Source organism: Cottoperca gobio, chromosome 21 (genome assembly GCF_900634415.1).
Source record: "Cottoperca gobio chromosome 21, fCotGob3.1, whole genome shotgun sequence".
NCBI lineage: Eukaryota > Metazoa > Chordata > Actinopteri > Perciformes > Bovichtidae > Cottoperca > Cottoperca gobio.
In genome coordinates, this window is record NC_041375.1 from 13257605 (window position 1) to 13276234 (window position 18630).

General features: G+C 40.8%; 1 protein-coding gene across 4 annotated transcripts in view; it reads left to right on the plus strand.

Annotated features, from left to right (window-relative positions):
• LOC115025950 (protein FAM126B) overlaps nt 1-18630 on the plus strand; it is a 41729-nt gene that overhangs the window by 4526 nt on the left and 18573 nt on the right. For all 4 annotated transcript variants that reach the window (XM_029458373.1, XM_029458371.1, XM_029458375.1 and 1 more), the window contains exons 3-5: nt 9179-9263; nt 14399-14476; nt 16823-16924. In XM_029458373.1, the coding sequence (XP_029314233.1) occupies nt 14426-14476; nt 16823-16924 (153 nt within the window). In that variant the 5' untranslated portion in view covers nt 9179-9263; nt 14399-14425. The remainder of the gene's footprint in view (nt 1-9178; nt 9264-14398; nt 14477-16822; nt 16925-18630) is intronic.

An 18630-nucleotide genomic window follows, 5' to 3' on the forward strand; every position in this document is an offset into this window, starting at 1 on the left:
CGTCATTGTTCTGCTGTACATTATGACCACTGGATTTCAGTGTGCCTCAGAGTCTCACCTCCTTCAGTTTATTTAAGTGAATGCTATGTTTGCAACCCTCCATTACTAATACAATGCTACGTTGGCAGAGCAACGGGTTAACCATTAATCCGCCATTCTGCATTGGACTCAGCAAATTGCTAATTTACAGCACATATTTTAGCTAAATCTGTCTGACACACTGTGGATAATAAATGGAGAAAAGAAAGATGGCCATTGATATATACTTAAAGCTATACTTTTTCTATTTTGAAAATAATTCACTTGATATTGTGTAAGGCAAAGATGTTACATCTGTGGACTATCAGTATTACATGCTTCCACCAGGTAGAGCAGAGACATCTCGTTTTAGAGTCTGCTTCAAAAGAGAGAGCAAAACCCTACATACTAATTCTTCTCCTATTGTTTGTGTTTTTTGACAAGACATTTGCCTGATCCCTGCAGACAACTGGCTCTCTAGCATTGGCTACCTGACAGGAACAGACTGAACGAGGTAGAATCCGAACACTAGATTATACTTTGTCAACAAACACAAATGGAGAGCTCAGATCAGTGTGCACTGTGCTGAGACTTTTTTTTAAATTCCGTACCTCTCTTAGATACGACAAAAACTAGCTTGCCTCTTGGAGTCACAATTGCGAGAGGTCCACATATAGTTTAACTATTCTCGGACTGGTTATGGGACTGTTCTGATTTAAGACAACTAATGTTACAAACCCCAAAGTATTTCATTTACTACAGTGATAGAATGCAGCAAATCCTTCCGTGAGAAGCTGGAGTCTGTGAATGTTTGACATTTTTGGCTGATAAATGACCAACCCTGCTGCGCTGTAGTAGTGCCCTTGAGGTCAACATGTCTAGGATGGTTGAACATCACACAGGTTTTGCACACTGGGACCAAACTCAATTGAAGGACCGTGTAGAAAAAATAGATTAGTTTCTTTGGGAGCTTATTGCTGTGACACAGGGATATTTATCAATCATACATTTTTTACAAAATAAGTAACCACATAACATATGCTAACAGCTGCATTGAGAAGTTTGACCAGATAGGCTCATCTGACATGCTAACAGCGACTCCTGCACAAAAGGAAATGATCCTGCTGTTGACCTGAAACACAATTTTATATAAGACTGAAAGGCACCTGAACTTTCCCCCTGTTGTACTGGATGTCGGTGGGGAAACCCAAGCTCTGTATCATTGATATGGCAGCACGGACGGTTTGTTTAAGCCCAGATAATAGGTCATCATGGCCTCAGAGCCACTGTTTTCTGCTGGGCTTTGCCTTCCCTTCGATCGGCTCGCTGCTCGCCTGCTCAGCTTGCTGGTCACGAGTCAGCCCCAGTCTGAAGTTGAACAGATGCCAAAGCCTGGTTGACTTCAGGAGCCTTTGAATTATTGCCAGTTATTTGTTGTAGTGATATGATGGAAAAGACGTGGAAGGAAAGTGGGGGCTTTTGCTGGATCAAGCTATGAGAGATGTTTACTGGATAGTGAGGCACCTGTTAGCAAAAGGGTTCCCTTACAATTTTGTGAGGCCTCACTATTAATAAGATAAGATGGAACTTATTTATGCCGAGTATAAGATTTACAATCTTTTTTTTTTTTTTATATGTACAAATAGTGCAAAAAAAAAATATATATATATTAAGAATGAGATGGGATAAGGCTGCAATATTCAACAAGATGAGGTTAGGTTGGCAAAATAACAACATAAAATCACAAGATAAAAATGACCAATGTTGCCAGTGTACTGAGCTTTGATTGGTAATAAAGGGTGGAGGATATCTACTGATGAAACGTTGACAGTTAAAACTCAAAAGGAACACTTTGCATAGCGTAATAACATTTTTCAAGTGTCTAGGTCCTAAAAATACTTATCCAGCCAAAGTCTGGCCAGGGCTCGATGAGCTTATGCTTATTAACTTGGCTACAGTTGAAGATCTGTCATTGTGCCGCTTGTGTAATTTCTTTACTGCAGTGGGGTAAATGGAGCCAAAATTTAGCCCACATTATTGTTGTTTTTCATAATGTAGGAAACAATTTGATTTAACAACCATTAGGTGTCTCTGGTGTGAGAGGAAATTGAGAGGCCAAGCTCTCTGGATTGCTTTTCTTTGTGTTCAGCGGTTTTGCAGCCCCCCCACCCCAGCATCTGAGGTGGTAGTGTAATGCACCCACTCTCCCCTATTTCCCCTCTTGTTGATCCTTTGGTCATGCAGGCTGTGGTCCCAGGCCGGTGGGACGTGCAGTGGTCTTGGCATGTGACAAAAGCTCAAGGTGGCCTATTGTTGGAAGAATGCTGAGCAGCTTATTTGGCAGTACAGCATTTTCCTCGGTTTCTCTGGAGTAAAGTTAAATGCTTAGCTGCTCCACCACACACCATGCACCATGTCAGCAGTCGTGCTGAATACCGTGGAATAAGTGGTCATGTGTCTGAACTGTCAATGAACTTGTGACTGCCCAAGCGTTCATAAAAAAGCAATCCTCTTTGCTCTCGTGTTGCTGTTTTATGTACACCTGTACAAACTAATGCAAAACAGTACAATAGCCCTGCTATAAACCCTATAAACTTGTATTGTTCAGTTTTTGTTGACACTTTTAGACAAATGTTGAAAGAAACCTCTATGGTATTCTATGAGGATGTAGTGGTATGTATATACCTCTCAATTTAATGCAACCCAAAATGGAAATGGGACTGCAGTAATGCTGTTATTTGTTTTTAACTTTTGAAAGCCAAGACTTGTCAAGACACTACAGCCACAATGCTTGCAGTCTATACAAGTGCTTGCTTATTATGATACTTGTCTGGAAAATTATAGGGCGTTGTACACAACAACCCCATTGTATGTCATTCCGCACAAGATCACACACTTAATGCTTGAAATATAGCAAATGCCATTGACTTTTATAAGTCGAGTTGTTCCTCCTTCATCCCAACGCAAACATGCGTAGGCTAGGGTAAGTGTGGGCCACTGTGGAGGGCATGTGTTTGTCTTGTATGTGGAACACGCAACATTTGCATTGAAAGCATTTGTATGCCTCAGTTTGAGGAGCAGAGAGGAAGGAGGCAGGATGCTGTTTGCGTTCACCTGTGCTGTTGTGTGTTGTGGCTCACCCTGTCTAATTGGTGTAACCCTGTATGTGTGTGTGCTTACGTACGTACGTACGTGTGTGTGTGTGTGTGTGTGTGTGTGTGTGTGTGTGTGTGTGTGTGTGCGTGTGTGTGTATGTGTACATTCAGTTGCAACACGGGCCCATCCCAACACGTCTGGCCCTGCAGCTGCAGCAGAGCTAATTTTAGCCCAGGATGTGCGTACGCCTCAGTTCCCATAGCCTGGCCTATGAGAGATGAGGAGAGGATGAGGGAGAAATCGTAGCCAATCTTTCCCTCTCTCCTCTATTCAAAGCACCTATCTCTCTTTTCTTTCCCTATTATTACATGTAGTATATATTTTCCATGCATTTTCTATGTCCATGTGTCCTAGGGGCAGAACTATTGATTTGCACAGGAATGTATTGACCGTAGTCACTCTCACCTGCCTGTTTGTGACCTTTACTCACCAAAAGTCCTCTCTTATTTGGTGTCTCACCGAGGCACGTACCTGTGTCTGCCTCACTATTTTTATAACTCATTCTATTCCTGTGCAGACAGCCTACTCCAATGGTGAGTGGCTAGTCCTTGTTACGAAAGAGAGGGGCATGGGATGGAGATTACAGCCGACTCGTTCACTGTGGTCAGGTATCAGTTAGTTAATCCGTGTGTGTGTGTGTGTGTGTGTGTGTGTGTGTGTGTGTGTGTGTGAGAGTGTGAGTGTGAGAGAGAGAATGGCCACCTGCAAACACACATGCACCAAAGAGGATGAGTAAAATGCCCTCGTGAGTGTGTCAAACCAAATGTGTAATACTTGGTCAGAGAGGAAATGAGCACATGCCTGTGTGTGTTTCCGTGCTTACTAATGCATTGGGGCTATGTTGCGTGTTTTTATGCAAATCAGCAGACTGAAACAAAACTCCCAGTGGTCATGAACCTTCCCCAGATCCTTACTTATTCTTAAACCCGACTGCTCAGTTCAATCATTGATCTAAGCTTTTATTTTGTGTGATTGGAGCAGCTTAATGGCCTTAATTTAGTAAGTACAATATATTATTTCACAATATGTGCGTAGGGCTGCAAGTTAATATCTTTCAGCGAGAAACACATTTAAAGTCCTGTAATAGCATGCATCTTTCCTGCTTAAGTGTCACTGAACCCGTCCTGGTCTGTGTTCGACCCTGTGATGTGACCTTCCTGCTGAAGAGGTTAAAAACAGAGACAATTTCCCAACATGGATCAATAAATTGTCCCATCATCACTGTTGGATATTTAGTTTGTCATGGTCACAGCAAACACACTTGAAGGAATAAGGGCAGCTTCGGAAGCGGCCCAAACAGAACAGGCACTGAGCTTGCTCAAGCTCAATAATTCATGGCTGACTGAGCTAAACTGACCTTGAAAAATCCCCAGTGTTGGACTGTTGAAACCCGGCACTGCTCATTTAGGGCAGAGAGGAGAAGTTGAGACAGACAGATACAAACCCACGTGTACAATACAGTTGTAGTCTCCCTTTTTATGAGTTTGTTTTTCTTCCTTACATTAATCTATGCAGGTTAAGAGAGGCAACGTTGGCATTTCTCATTATCACAAAGAGCATTCATTTTGAATTTCATCACTAAAATTCACTTGTGCTTTCTATTTGACTTTGGTTGTTTTTTGTATCTACACGGTGAGAGAAATGTGTTCCAGTACTGTAACTAAGGAAATCAGCCCACCTGCCGTTTACGAAGAGATTTTATTGTTCGGAAACATAAACAAAAAGACTTTCCATAGTAATCGCTGACGCAACTCGTGCTGTTTTATGGTTATAAAGAAATTATTCTTTACTAGCAAACACTTATACAGTCTAGACTGATGTTCATACTCAGCTATGTCTTCCATTTGTTGTTTCTGCACACGGTACTGTAAAAACATCAGAAAAACAAAACAAATAATGGGACTGAAATCACATTTGTTGCCTCATTCCTTCTCCGCCAAAATGTTTGACTATTCACATGGCACGACAGTTTGCCAAAATGTAGTCTGATAATTTAACTCGCAGATAATTGTGTGTGGATATCAGCTTTGATTACGAGTGGCTCATGTGCAACCTAAACAAACAACTCATGAAAATGCAAAGCTTGTCAGCTGTGGTGCAGCAGAGACTAATCGTAGGCGTGATCACATCACATGTTTGGATTTCTTAACATGTCATGCTGAAAAGTATTGCACCCAGTTATCACACCAGCTGACTAACTGACTTCATGCTAATTCAATATTAATTATAATGATGCATTCTTATTTTTCTTCCAAATGTTCCTAAATCTGCCCTGCTGTGATCGATGTTGTGAACACTCACTTGCAGACTCATGGAACTGACACGTGTGGTGAAAGTCGTTGACTTTGTGGGGAAATAAATAGTTTGTTGCTCAATAGAAAAGCCGTTTGTAACATTATACCCAAATAATAAGTGTTTATTGTGTCAGATATTTCTGCGGTTTTCGCCAATGCTGCTAAACAGTGTCAAAATTTGAAATTGTGTCCCCAAAAACAAATGTATACTCTATACTGTAATAATCAGACCAAATATTTCAATTATCCATGACTGTCTCCTCTCTAATGTCCTGGGTGCAGCAGTATTTAAGAGTGGTTCTCTGCACTTCGCAGGGTGTAACCTTCTGTATGTTTACATTGGTTTAATGAGTTACATAGTCACGGATACTCGTATGATTCATCCGTCTGCAATAAAGGATGAGCATTGTTAGGTGCTTGAGGGAGCCTTCCATTCAGTACTCGCTTGAAATATGACTCCAGTTATTTACTAAGGAGTGTCTTGTAGGTTAAAGCTGCATGGTTTATGTTGTGCATTGTTGCTAATGTGATCGTTTATCGGCATACTCTTCAGTTGTACTTGATACTGCCACTTAATGCCGCAGCTGTTGTTAGTCCTCTATGTCCTGGCAGCTGGACTGGCTAAGACTGTGTGTATGTGTGTGTGTTTGTGGCTAAAGTGTGGAGTCATGATAAACACACAACAGTCCTGGCCCCAACCATCACTGATTTGACTGATTGCATGAAGGGATTTTTTTATTTACCAACTTAGATAACAAGTACAGTACTTATTGAGTCATGAAGCTGCTGAGGGTCCAGGCTCCAATATGAAAACAATCAGCCACAGTGTTAATAATGAGCAGTGCTTTCCCCTCCCTCATAAGTGCAGCTAGAACAACATGTTGCACTCAATATCTGCCTGGCTGGGCTGCTCACTGGCCCCTCTCTCAGTTATGTATAGAAATGCACCGATAGATTGGCTGGTGACTGTGATGGGCCAATTTACAGCTTGATTGGCCATGGCTGTCCGAACAGTCTCATATACAGCTGACAGTAACTGACTATTGTCACAGTCACACACGCAGTGTTCGCAACTTGTCAAATTTCTCTCTATATTTAGTGACTTTTCAGACTTTATTTCTAAAAATCGACTAGTGTCAACTATAGCAACTTATTTAGACCAATCAGGAAAAGAAGCGAGAAATATATTCAAATGTATTATATTGTAATTCATTCCCATGCATGTTGCTCAGCCTAATTGATTGAGTGATTGCCATGACATTTTGTACAGAAATTTGTGATGTTCAGATGATGAATCTTCATGACTTTGGTGATCCTCTGACATTTCCTCTAGCGCCACCATGAGGTGGTTATGTTTGGGTTTTAGTGAAATACTAATTAGATGGATTTTCATGAGTTTTGACATAGTGCTCAGAAGGTGACTCATTTGGTGATCTCCAAACCTTTCCCCAGTGCCATCAACAGGTCACTTATCCAGTGAAAAATCTCATAATCTACTAGATGGATTGACACACAAGTAATACAGACATCCATCTGCCTAACTGCAAATTCACATAGGAACATCTTGAAACTAAAAACACAAAATAACTTCTGCTTTGTTTCAACCTCGTGCACCGTTAAGCAGTGTGTTTAGCAATGTCATTGTGATTTAGGGTTTGAAGTGGCGTCAACAGGATGGGTTGGCACTCTCCTAGTCCCGCTACAGGACAATAAGCAGGTCCTGCATAGAGGAAGAGCGGCCTTTGAATGAAAATGTGCTTATTGTCATTCGCCAGGCCTCATTAGGAGTATGACATATTTAGCAAACAGTGACGGCTGGCTGGGGAGAACTGTTGTTACTACACACGCAAATACAGGGTGCAAAGTGGGGAGGAATTACACTGTAGTCCCATGGTACGGTTCCAGCTAATTATGCATTGTTGTAACCAGAAGGAAGACAGAATTGTAATTATTCCTGTTAACCAGCTTGAGCTAGTTTGCTATGTCTTTTTCTTCTTACAGCAGTTTTCTATGTATACTGTAGGGCTTTTGGGTTGCATCTGTATGATGGGGAAAACTCTACCAGATATCCTAGGCTTAAGGCAAAAACCCTTTTTTGGTAAGAATGAAATTGTTGAAGTAGAAGAAAATGCGTGTTCTTTTGTTACAGTGCAATAGTTGTTATCTTATGCAATATCCTTTTGAGGCACCTACAAAATACTGTCTCACTTGTGAAACATTTCAAAGACCAACCCACTGCCGTAAGTTATATGGACCTATGACTTTATGGGTAAGATACATCCTGCTTTCTCTATTCCTTATTGTTACGGTGCTTGGCTTTTGAAAAAGCAGGAGAGTGGAATAGAATGACAAAAGGGAAAAAGTTATTAAAGATATCTAATACGTTTATTGCAAAAGGTACATTGATGCATTGTGATGCTGTATTTTGGAATATCAATTGAGGAATTGTTAATAAATAAAGTAACCAATTGGATTGTCTGTTTTGGGCTAATTCAGCAAGTTAATTGACTGTTAAATCAAAGCACTGCTTTACACTGATGCAAAGATGACATAAAAATCCAATTCTGTCATCAAACAGCCCTGCTTATTGATTTGCAACATTGGCCACAATGGCCTTATACATCCAGAGATGGCCTATAGAGGGAGAGATACCTTAACATAAACAGTATGTACCATCCTGCCAGCTTTTACTGTTTGGTTCTTTGGTTTCTACCAATTTAAAGAGAAAGATGCATCAAATTAGTTTGATCACATTTAATGTACTTGTGCTCGTCTATTATCCTAAAGAACTCAAAATATTCCTGTCAAACCTTTTAACTTGCATAATTCTGTCATCTAATATGTGATATATTATTGTGTGCGTTGCATTATTCATCCCTCTTCCCTCCCTTTGCTGTGTTCTCCCGACCTGGCACCACTGTTACCCTCTGCTTTGATGAGTCATACAGAATAAGTATGCTTTATCTGGCAAAGTAAAAAATAAATACCTTCTTTGTCCACATGATTCTAAACAGATGGGACTTCACCATGGTAATTTCCTTGAGTCCTTGTGATGAATTGCTAATGTAAGAGTCCTTCAGATAAACACAAGGCTGTGTTGGAAATGCTTAACATCAGATGGAGTGCTCAGTGATGTGGCACCGTCTGCTTCTCAGGGACACGCAGCGGAGCAGAGCCGGCTCTCTGCAGCGTCTTGTTTCGTGCCACTGACGCCTCGATCCATTTTGCCAACTACAGTAAATACTATGGGTGAAAATCCTCAAGATGCATTTTTAGCCTGCGAGGACAACAAGTTGGCCAGCTTGACTGTTGCTATGCAACAATAGGAAAAATGACTCCTTGTGCCCTGCCTTTAAATAACCTTCAAAATAAAGCGTTTGTTTGTACAAATGCATAGTAGTTATTATGCAACAAAATGCGTGTTATTAGTTTATACTGAATGCATGTTGTAAGGCCTCCCTGCGTCACAGTAATGTTCTTAATTGTTAAAACTTTGCACTTTTTTAGTGGAGGGCCGTGCTGTCGAAGCAACCCATCTGTTGGTCTCCGTGTTGTCAGCTGCTTTGTACGTTGTCTTGACTAATTATTTGTCATTTGTGTATGTTGTGCGCTGCCAAGAGAATTTCCCTTTTTGCAAATGACCACTTTTCCTGTGACAGTTCTTCCAGTGGTGATCTGATTGATTGATCATTACTTCCTTGTTGTTGCAGATGATCCTCAGTGATTGACAGATGTGTGACTCTGTGGGGAACCATTTGCCTCTCCCAGTGGAGATCTGAGTTCTGGGACACTGAGGTAAGCACGGCCTCTCAAACCGCCTCATATTTTCTACTTCATTGATGCTGAATCAGGAAGGTCTTTTTATTTATTTTCTGCCTTGATGCTATAAAAATCATTCCTCTTTTAAGTGGAATTCTTAGGCGTGTGCAAGTTTTTTCAGTACATATAGATTGAAAATCATTACGTATCAATCTGATTCATGATGCCAGAAACTGCAGATGAGATTTAATTGTGAGATGTTGATGATGATCTCATTGATGGATTGTCCCCCCCCCCCCCTTAATGTTGCAGTTACTGATGTCTTCATCAAGGTTAAACACATGTCTTTTTAATCTAGTTTAGTGGTTTCCCTTTTATGTCTTCTTTATGCAATTATACCAAAAAAAGCAACAAAATATAACACCATTAGCTCTCAAGATTTAAGCATCATGGTGCCATCGACATATGAAGGATAACGACAAACAACATTTGATATTTCTCATGTTTCACATCTTGCATGCTCAGATTTTAATTGAATCGGTTCATCTTTTTCTGTGCCACTTACAGCCACCCCCTCTTTCATAGACATGATAAGAGCAAAGTGATCCAAGTTGTTTTTTTCACAAAACAGACATTTCTTTTTGGGGAATATTTGCATTTGCCTGAAAGTCATTTTTAATACAGTTCCCATGGTAACTGATAAGCCTGCCCTGCCGATGGAGAATTTCCCTTCAGTGTGTCTTTGACAGTTTGACAAGCCGGAGGAAATGACTGAGTCAGCCTTTCACGAAGAGCTGAACAAGCTTACTAAATGGAGGCTTTCAATTCACACACACTCAGATTTAAGGAGCGTGCTCACACAAAAAGATTTGACGCGTTTAGATCGACATCTGCTCTGAGCAGCAAACATGATCGGTCTCTTCCAGCTCCACAGCAAATCGGATAGTTTGCTCCTCTAAGCCTGTTTTGTAACATTTGCAGGCTTATCTGCACCACTCAGAGAGCAGCGCTTCGTTTTATGTAGGATTGGTTTAAATCGGTAACTTCTAAATACTGGTTTGAAATACTGAAGTGCCTTTGAATTGTTACAGGCTACGGTAGATATTTCAACGTCACATTTTGCCTCTGAATGAAGTGGAAGTGTTTTTATGAATTAAAGAAAAAAGAAAGAAGACTAGTTTTGCGTCTCTAAAACATGACTTACAAGGGTCTTGAATCAGCCTAAAGGGGTTCATTTCGCAAAACATAACACGCTCGCTGAACATTATCTCACTTAATACTCTGTTGCTTACTAAAGTCACAAAATATTATTTTAAAACTGATTTTATTACCTTCTCCAGAATCTATGATCAGAACAGTGTCAGTAGCAGCCGCCTACAAAGAGTAGAATGCTGTAATTAACCAATCAGAATCCAATATTTACCGAAGCAGCGTAATAAAATGTAATTGCATTTCACTTACATTTAACACTTACATTGTGTTTGCAGCTTTAATCTCTTCTGTATGTGTGAAATTGTGCTTTTCAGGCCTTGAATACAGTTTTGATTGTATTTATTTGCATCAATTACTACTAGACTCGTTTTTTCCGCCAGCAAAAGTAAGAACGTTTACATATGTAGTCTTGCAATATAAAAACATTAACATAGAGAAAAGTAAATCCACAGAAGAAGCCTTAGAGCTTGTGCAAGTATGCTGGCCTGTGATGATTTGGGTGTAGCAAACAAGATTAAACGGGGGTGTGTCAACATTAAGACTTACTGTGGGAGTGAGCATTAGTACTGCGCACACAGTTTTACACTGTTTGGAACGTACAAAAAGGAACAGCATGTGAACATCTTATAAGCAAGGGTGGCTAAATCTGACAAAGTCTGTGTATGCATATTCCCAATTTTGTGCCCACATAGTTTTTTCCACTGTCACGTTTCATAAATCTTAACACTCTGAATAATCTCTGTGGTCTGACTTTATTCACTTCTGTATTTGTCAGAACGTAAACCAAAGACACTGACCTAGATACAGCTGCAATAAGTTTATTTCCAACACTCTGCTGTCACATGTCACACTCTGTGGGTGCACAGGGAGAGGAGTGATTTGGTCAGATCTTAGATTGCTATCACTACTAATAATCACAGTGTGGAGAAGTATGCTTTTAATAAATGGCTCATTGCAAAGCACTTGAGTAGAGTATCTAGTTATCGTTTGTCTAGACGGTGGCCTCTGTGCAATAACCAACAATAACAGTACAAATCACATGATGTCACATATAATCACAAATATATTCTTGCATAATAATAGGTGTTGATGCCATAATTAACTACAATTCCTTACTGCTATATCAGCATGCAAGTGCTCTACATCAGCGGTCTTCAACCTTTCTTGCGCCACGAACCAGTTTCTGTCCTTCTTGTTCATGTTTTTTTTCTTTCCAAAGGCTTGTCTTTTAATGCAGGGTGCCTGGTCTCCATGTGCCAAAGCAGTTTTGAAGGCTTCATTGCCTCATTTGCTAGCCTGCCGCCACATATTATGCAGAGCGGGCTTGGTGCATGAGAATCATTTTATGTATTTTAAGTAGGACTCCTAATATTGTCTTTTAAATGCAGCTTTCTTTTTCTTGGAAGTCGTAGGCTCTTCTTCTTCTTCTGTCTCCTCATTGGGTCGTTTCCCCTTTCAAGCTCTTTAAAGACGTTTGTTTTCCACTCATTTTTGCTAGCTTGTGGGCTAACATTTTTTAAGTAAAGTATCACGTGACTGAGACGAGCGTCTGGACCTATGGGTTTGACATGTGTCAAGAGACACAGACACACAGACTGCGTGTCCCTGACTGATGACCGCGGACCGGTGGTTGGGGACCACTGCTCTACATTATAGTCGGGTACATTTTGACAACTGAACATTTCCTTCACAACAGTATTTGACAAAAACCTAAGACTGAGGGAATTGTCTTGAAGCTTTACAAGAAAACCTTACAATCAGCCAGCAGAGGCTGTTGCCTGCAACGTTAAGTAGGATCTTCCCACTTTGAAAAAATAATACTTTGAGTCCTAATCCCTAATCCCATCAACTCAAAACCACAACATCCTTGTGAGCCACACAGGTTTTCTAAGGGCAAAAGCTGTAGGACTGTTGCAGCTAAGAACAGGCGACAGAGGAAGAAACCAAACTCCTGTCTGAGAAACATGTTTTTACAGTAGCACCATGTCCTTAAAAGGACAAGGTCATTGACAATGAGCAGAAAAGCACTTCGCACATCTATTTCACGAGACAGGTGCGTAGGAGAAGCATGAGTGGCTCAAACATTGCAAATAAGCTCCCGCACATCGTCTAACTTGCAAACAACGTTTCTGTACTTGACCTTCATCGGATGTTCTTGGTTTTACCTGATGTAGGTCTAGTATTGAAACGTCTCGTGCTTTCCGAAAGGCTCTCGTGTGATCGTGACTCAAGTCCCCACATTGTGGTTTTGTTATTGAGGTTAGAAGTATTGCTCATGTTTTAGTAGCTTTCCAATTAAAGACCCTTTTCTTCTGTTTATATCTTGTTGACTTTACCACTCATGATTATAGATTTGACTCAACACTGTATCTTATATTTAAAAAACATTATTTGTTTCTAGTTTAATCGCAGAGAGCAGGTTGTTGTTGTTGCACTTATGTGCTTGTGGCTTTCTTAAAGGCTAACAATGGTAGCTCAATCATGACAATCTTAAGTAAAGGTGTAAATCGATGTCTGAAGTCTGAAATGCAGATGATCAGATCTCTAGCTTTCTGTTGTAATGCAAGTAGGGTTTTATTAGGTGTTTTAAGGCTTTGTTTTAACACATCATTGCTAGTCAGATCAGAGTTTAGCTGCCCTGTGAGGTTTTGTGTCTGTTTCACATGATTTCATAAGAATGCACGTGAGCCGAGGTCCAAACAACACTCTTAGCAGCTCATCCACCTCAGTTTGAATAGTCAAAGGAAAGCCCTGTATGACTGCCTGCCTGTCTGTAGTGATTCATGTTTAAGTCAGCACTTATCCACGGTGACAGGCGAGGTCACTTAGGTGGCTCCTTATGTAACAGTGTGGTCAGCATTATAGCTTCCACACTCAGAGGCATTTGTTACTAGTTGCATCCCATTTACTACTATACAATTGTGTTTTATATTAAACTGGGCCTAGTACCATGTATAAACATAGCTACCCTGTTATTGTGCATTCAATACTAAGCTATTCAATTAATACTGAACGTGTGCATTGCTGACTGAAAGATAGGGTCTTTTGCCTCCATTTATCCGTTCGCTACAATATGTTGGATTCATGTTAATGTATATTTAAAGACATTTAAATTTGTGGAAAAATTGTCTAATCAACCAAAAGTTTTACGACCCCCCCCCCCTCCTCCTTGCAGTCCGTGGACCCCCTGGTGAAGACCTCTGCACTAACCAAAGCATTCCATAGTTTTTTAGACTACCACTTAATGTTGTCAATGCGGAAACAAAATAATTTCTTGCAATACTTACAACACATAATCCACGTCCGGGAAAATTTGGTTTCCTTTATTTTCACGGGACGTATACACAAAACATCTATTAACATTGCAAGACAGGGCATTTTGCGTCGACGGAGGTCTGCGCTCTCCGTGTGCCCTTCATTTTTACTATTGCAATCTAGTTGTAATCACAAGATTTCTTTTAAATAGCCCTGGTAGCCTAATGGTTAATGTGCCTAACCTCGATGTCTATGGTTCAAGCTGATTTTTTCTCTACAGCTGAAGAGAAACAAATGGCCTATATTGTAGGGAACGGTTTTAAGCTAATCATAGAAAAATGGTTGGCAATAATATGGAGTACATGCTTTGAAATTGGCAAATGGGCTACATGGAAAAGTACTGGTATTGCCTCTCATTGAAATATGACCATATGTCATTGGAAGCATATATGAACTGAGTAACTGAGTGTTCTCCTTGTCCTCCCCTTAACTAACTGTTTGCTTTACTTCTTTTCCACTCTGTCCCCACCCATATCTCCTCTCTCTCTCTCTCTCTCTCTCTCTCTCTCTCTCTCTCTCTCTCTCTCTCTCTCTCTCTCTCTCTCTCTCTCTCTCTCTCTCTCTCTCTCTCTCAACGCCTGTTCTCCTTTTCTGTCACTATATCTCCCTCTCCCATCTTTCCCGTTGTCCTCTATGTCCACCAGGCAGCCGAGGGGGGGTCTCTGAGGAAGATGCTGGGTTCAGAGCGCGGTGTTGTCGAAGAATGGCTCTCAGAATTCAAGGTAAAAGGCCCTCTGTTCTCCATCATGACTCCTGTCGGTGAAATGTTATCCTGGAGGTCATCTTTCTTTTTCTCCAGAGACGCCACACGCTGGGGACGTAACGTCAACTGCGATAAGAGTGTTGAGCGTGCACGTTTGTGCATGTCACCTCTTAAGCATTTCAGTCCTTTGTAATAAATGTAAGTGACGCAAGCAAGAACTGTGAGCATTTAGGACAGTTGAGACTCAGGGTCAGCTCTACTTTCATCATTATAAACTGAACTTGTCTGGTTCAAGCTCAACATGCAGACTGTACCTGAAGGATTATTTGGTCTTCCTTCTCATAGAACAGATGCCCTTTGATTTGTTCTGTGAGACATGTCTTACATTTATTAGTATCATTATGCGTTCACTGAAACTTGTTTTTGCATGCATGTAAAGTATGAACAGGCTTTACACACATCCATTCAGATCATCTGTGATGTCGCAAAAACTGTGCAAGCCTTGCTGTTTCTACCCTTACTGCCATAACGTTCTCTCAGGCAGAAACTGATGAAACTGACTCAAAAACACTAAATGGAGTTAACTTAACTTACCCATAACTGAAACGCAAACAACAGTTTTCCTGCTTCTTTTTTTTTTTTACCTGGCTGTAATGTCTTAATGTGAAACAAAGCCAAGTCTGTATAGATTATGCAAAGCTAATTTTCCAATTGTAATATAGATTTAAGGTCAGCTGCACTGAAGCTCAGTTGCACTCAGTGTAATGCTGTTCGTAGCAGCATGTTAATATTACCATTAGCAGTTTACTGACACACTACTTAAATCAAGTAACACATTTTCATAACTCAAAGCCTTAAGTGAGTCAACTGACCTTTTGTCTGTATCATGTTAAAATAATGAAGGTTGGATCTTAAAAGATGATTTCTGCTACAGCTTTTAAGTTTTTGGGTCGTGCTGAGATTTCCTCTTAGAAGTATTGTATTAGAATTATTTTTATTAAAAGCCAAACCTAACCTCCAGTGCACACCTGACGCGTGACCAGCTCTCAGATCTTTACTCATTCATAGAACGATTGAAGTGCAGCCACAAACTGTTGCACACTGTTACCTTGCCAATCATAATTCAGGTGCAAATAAGTGTTTAGGATGTTAATGATTAAAATACCAAATAATGTTTGGCAAAATAACTCTATTTTAAATGTGGCTGCTTGAAGATGCTCCGTTTCATAAACATGTACATTGGACACCGACATGGTAAACATGACAACATACAGGTCCGACAATGAAAGCTGACCTGAGGCTGTTCAGTCTCAGAAGTCCTGAAATAGCCCGTGTACATTAGGTCTTTTAAGTTATCTGTACGAGATTTAGAGAGTGCAAAGGGAAGACGGGCCAAAAAAGAAGGAATTTGTGTGAAGTGCAGAGGAGAGCACAAAATTGTGAGAGAGCGAAACGAGGGAGTATGATGATGAATAGTGACGGAAATGGATTGGTATGACTCATTGTGTGAGTTGGTGCAGACCGGGCACATTGTGTTCTGTCCTCAAAATGACCATACTTAGGCCGGAGGAGAGGATAGCTTTGCCTTCTTTCATCTGCAGACAAACGCACAGTCTTGACCATTTAAAGAAATGCTCCGCAGGATATTATGAGTCTGTCAGATATCATCACTCATGTGACATTCAGTTCCTTCAAAGGGTTTTTATCTGATTTCACTTAAACTGCCTCGCTGAATTGCACAGTCAGTGTTTTCTCCACATTCCCCTGAATGCTTTTTAACACTAGCTGAGAGAATATAAGCCTTTTTCATCAAGATGTATTGACATGTCACAGTAGAAAAAGCCCACTTTGTAAAAAATACAATTAAGGATGATTTAATTCAATTTAGCTGCTTCAGTTTTAGGGTCCTGGTATTGTGCGTGCAGGCTTACTGGGACATTTGAAAAGAACAGAGCCATCCTTAACGTTATTAAGAACACCTGTCATTTTTTGTGAAAAGGGCGTATGGGTGTGAATTTGTGCCATTTTAGATGTGGGGCATGCATCGAGGTGGAGAGAGCGAACAGAATGATTGGTGATCAGCCACACAGGTGTTTTCAATCACTCTGGCTGATTACAACTTTCATCAGGTTGAAGTTGGGGGGAAAAACATCCACAAAAAGCGTTGCGTCCAAAACATGTTTACTCCTTTTTTTTTAAATTTGATTTTGAAAAGGCTGTTTCCCGTGCATTTTATAATGGTGGTATTTGACAGGATGCAAGGGAAAATGAGGCAGAGACCTTATGTGTCCTACCACTATTCTGAAGAAATGTAAAACATTGTGTGCAATTGCTCAGCAAACCTTTCTCTCTCTCCTCGCTCTAGTCCCTACCAGAAACCCGCATCCCCAGCTACGCCGGCAGCCTTCATCTAAAGAAGTCCCTGGTGCTGGCAATCTACAGAGTCATCCAGGACCCCAACAATGAGGTGAGAGGACACACGCACTCATATGCTGTGTCTCGATTTACGTTATTCCGTTCTCACACTTTACACGGACAAGTATGGCAAGACGCAGTACACTGAGTACCCGGATGTTGCACTCGTTAATTGTCAAAAAGACCTGTAATGATTTGATACCGCAAATGATGCTAACAATGGCAATCGGCATTTTTGGTTGACTCACATCAGCCGTGTTCAATTTGAGACTACCCTTTGGAAATTCACGCACTACGCAAGTACGTACACGGTGTTCTAACGGACGTGTTCTAACGGACGTGTTCTAACGGACGTGTTCTAACGGACGTGTTCTAACGGACGTGTGCATATTGAGACACGGCAATAGAAAATTCCAAGTATGGCTGTTTTTTAGCTCTGCGTTGCTTGTGACTCATGCAGTATAATGTAATCTCAGTTGGCATTGAGCAAGAAACACACACACACACACACACACACACAACTGTCTGCGAGCTTGCACATCAAAACGCAAGCACACTGTACACTGGGAGAGTATGATGGACGAGTGGCTGGCACACATCACCTGTGAGATGGCACACAGTGTGGTCACTATACACACACGCCCACAAAGATGCACACACAGATACTTTATAAACACAGACCTGGTCACAAACTCAGTTTATTATTAGGTGTGCTTTTTAAATGTCTCCTATACCAGCATGGCTAAACCAGTATTTTCTCTTTGAAGTACCTAATGACACAATTTCTGAGCAAAGGCCCGAGGACCTCAATGAGACGGAACATACATTTTATTCTAATGAATAACCCCCCCCCCCCGCACTCTTCCATGGTCGAATTTGGGTGTCAAGCAACCAGGGATCTAAATTCCATTAGTGTTGTCGATCTGGTTGCACAATCCCATTAATGTTCTGACACGTGTGTGTGTGTGTGTGTGTGTGTGTGTGTGTGTGTGTGTGTGTGTGTGTGTGTGTGTGTGTGTGTGTGTGTGTGTGTGTGTGTGTGTGTGTGTGTGTGTGTGTGTGTGTGTGTGTGTGTGTGTGTGTGTGTGTGTGTGTGTGGGACTGTGGCTGACCCTAAAATAAGCGGCAACTCATTAATGAACTTGGCAGAAGATTTGACCCTCCATGCCATCAGTAAAAAATGTCCAAACACGCAACAGTCAAGCACACTTTGCAACCTATCTCTCCCTTGCTCACAAACACACACACACACACATACACACCTCTATAAACACATTGGCTCAGCTGGCTCCCCTGAGAGTACATCTGACCAGACTTGCGTTGTAGTGATTTATCCTCTCTGCTCCTACACGCCTCCCACTATTGACCAGTAGCAAAAAGTGTCGTGTTTTAGTCAGGATGACATTCATTCATGTTTTGAAATAAGAGCTGTGAAGCAAAGATAACCTCAAAATGTATTTCTAAGACTGAATGCTTGCCATATGTTTTAGGGTTATCATATCTATAGTTCTATAGTCCATCGACGGAAAAGCAATCGCTATTTTGATTCCTTTTTTTATCTGATTGATCGTTAAAGTGGTTTTTCAAGCAAAAATGGTGGAAATTGCTTGTTTTTAGCCTCTCAAATATTGAGATTTGCTGTTTTCTCTGTTTCCTATCATATTAACTGAATATCTTTTGAGTTTTGGCCTGATTTTTCTATCATTACTGTCATACTGTCATGTTAATTATATTATAAGTCGACTTTGAATATTGTAT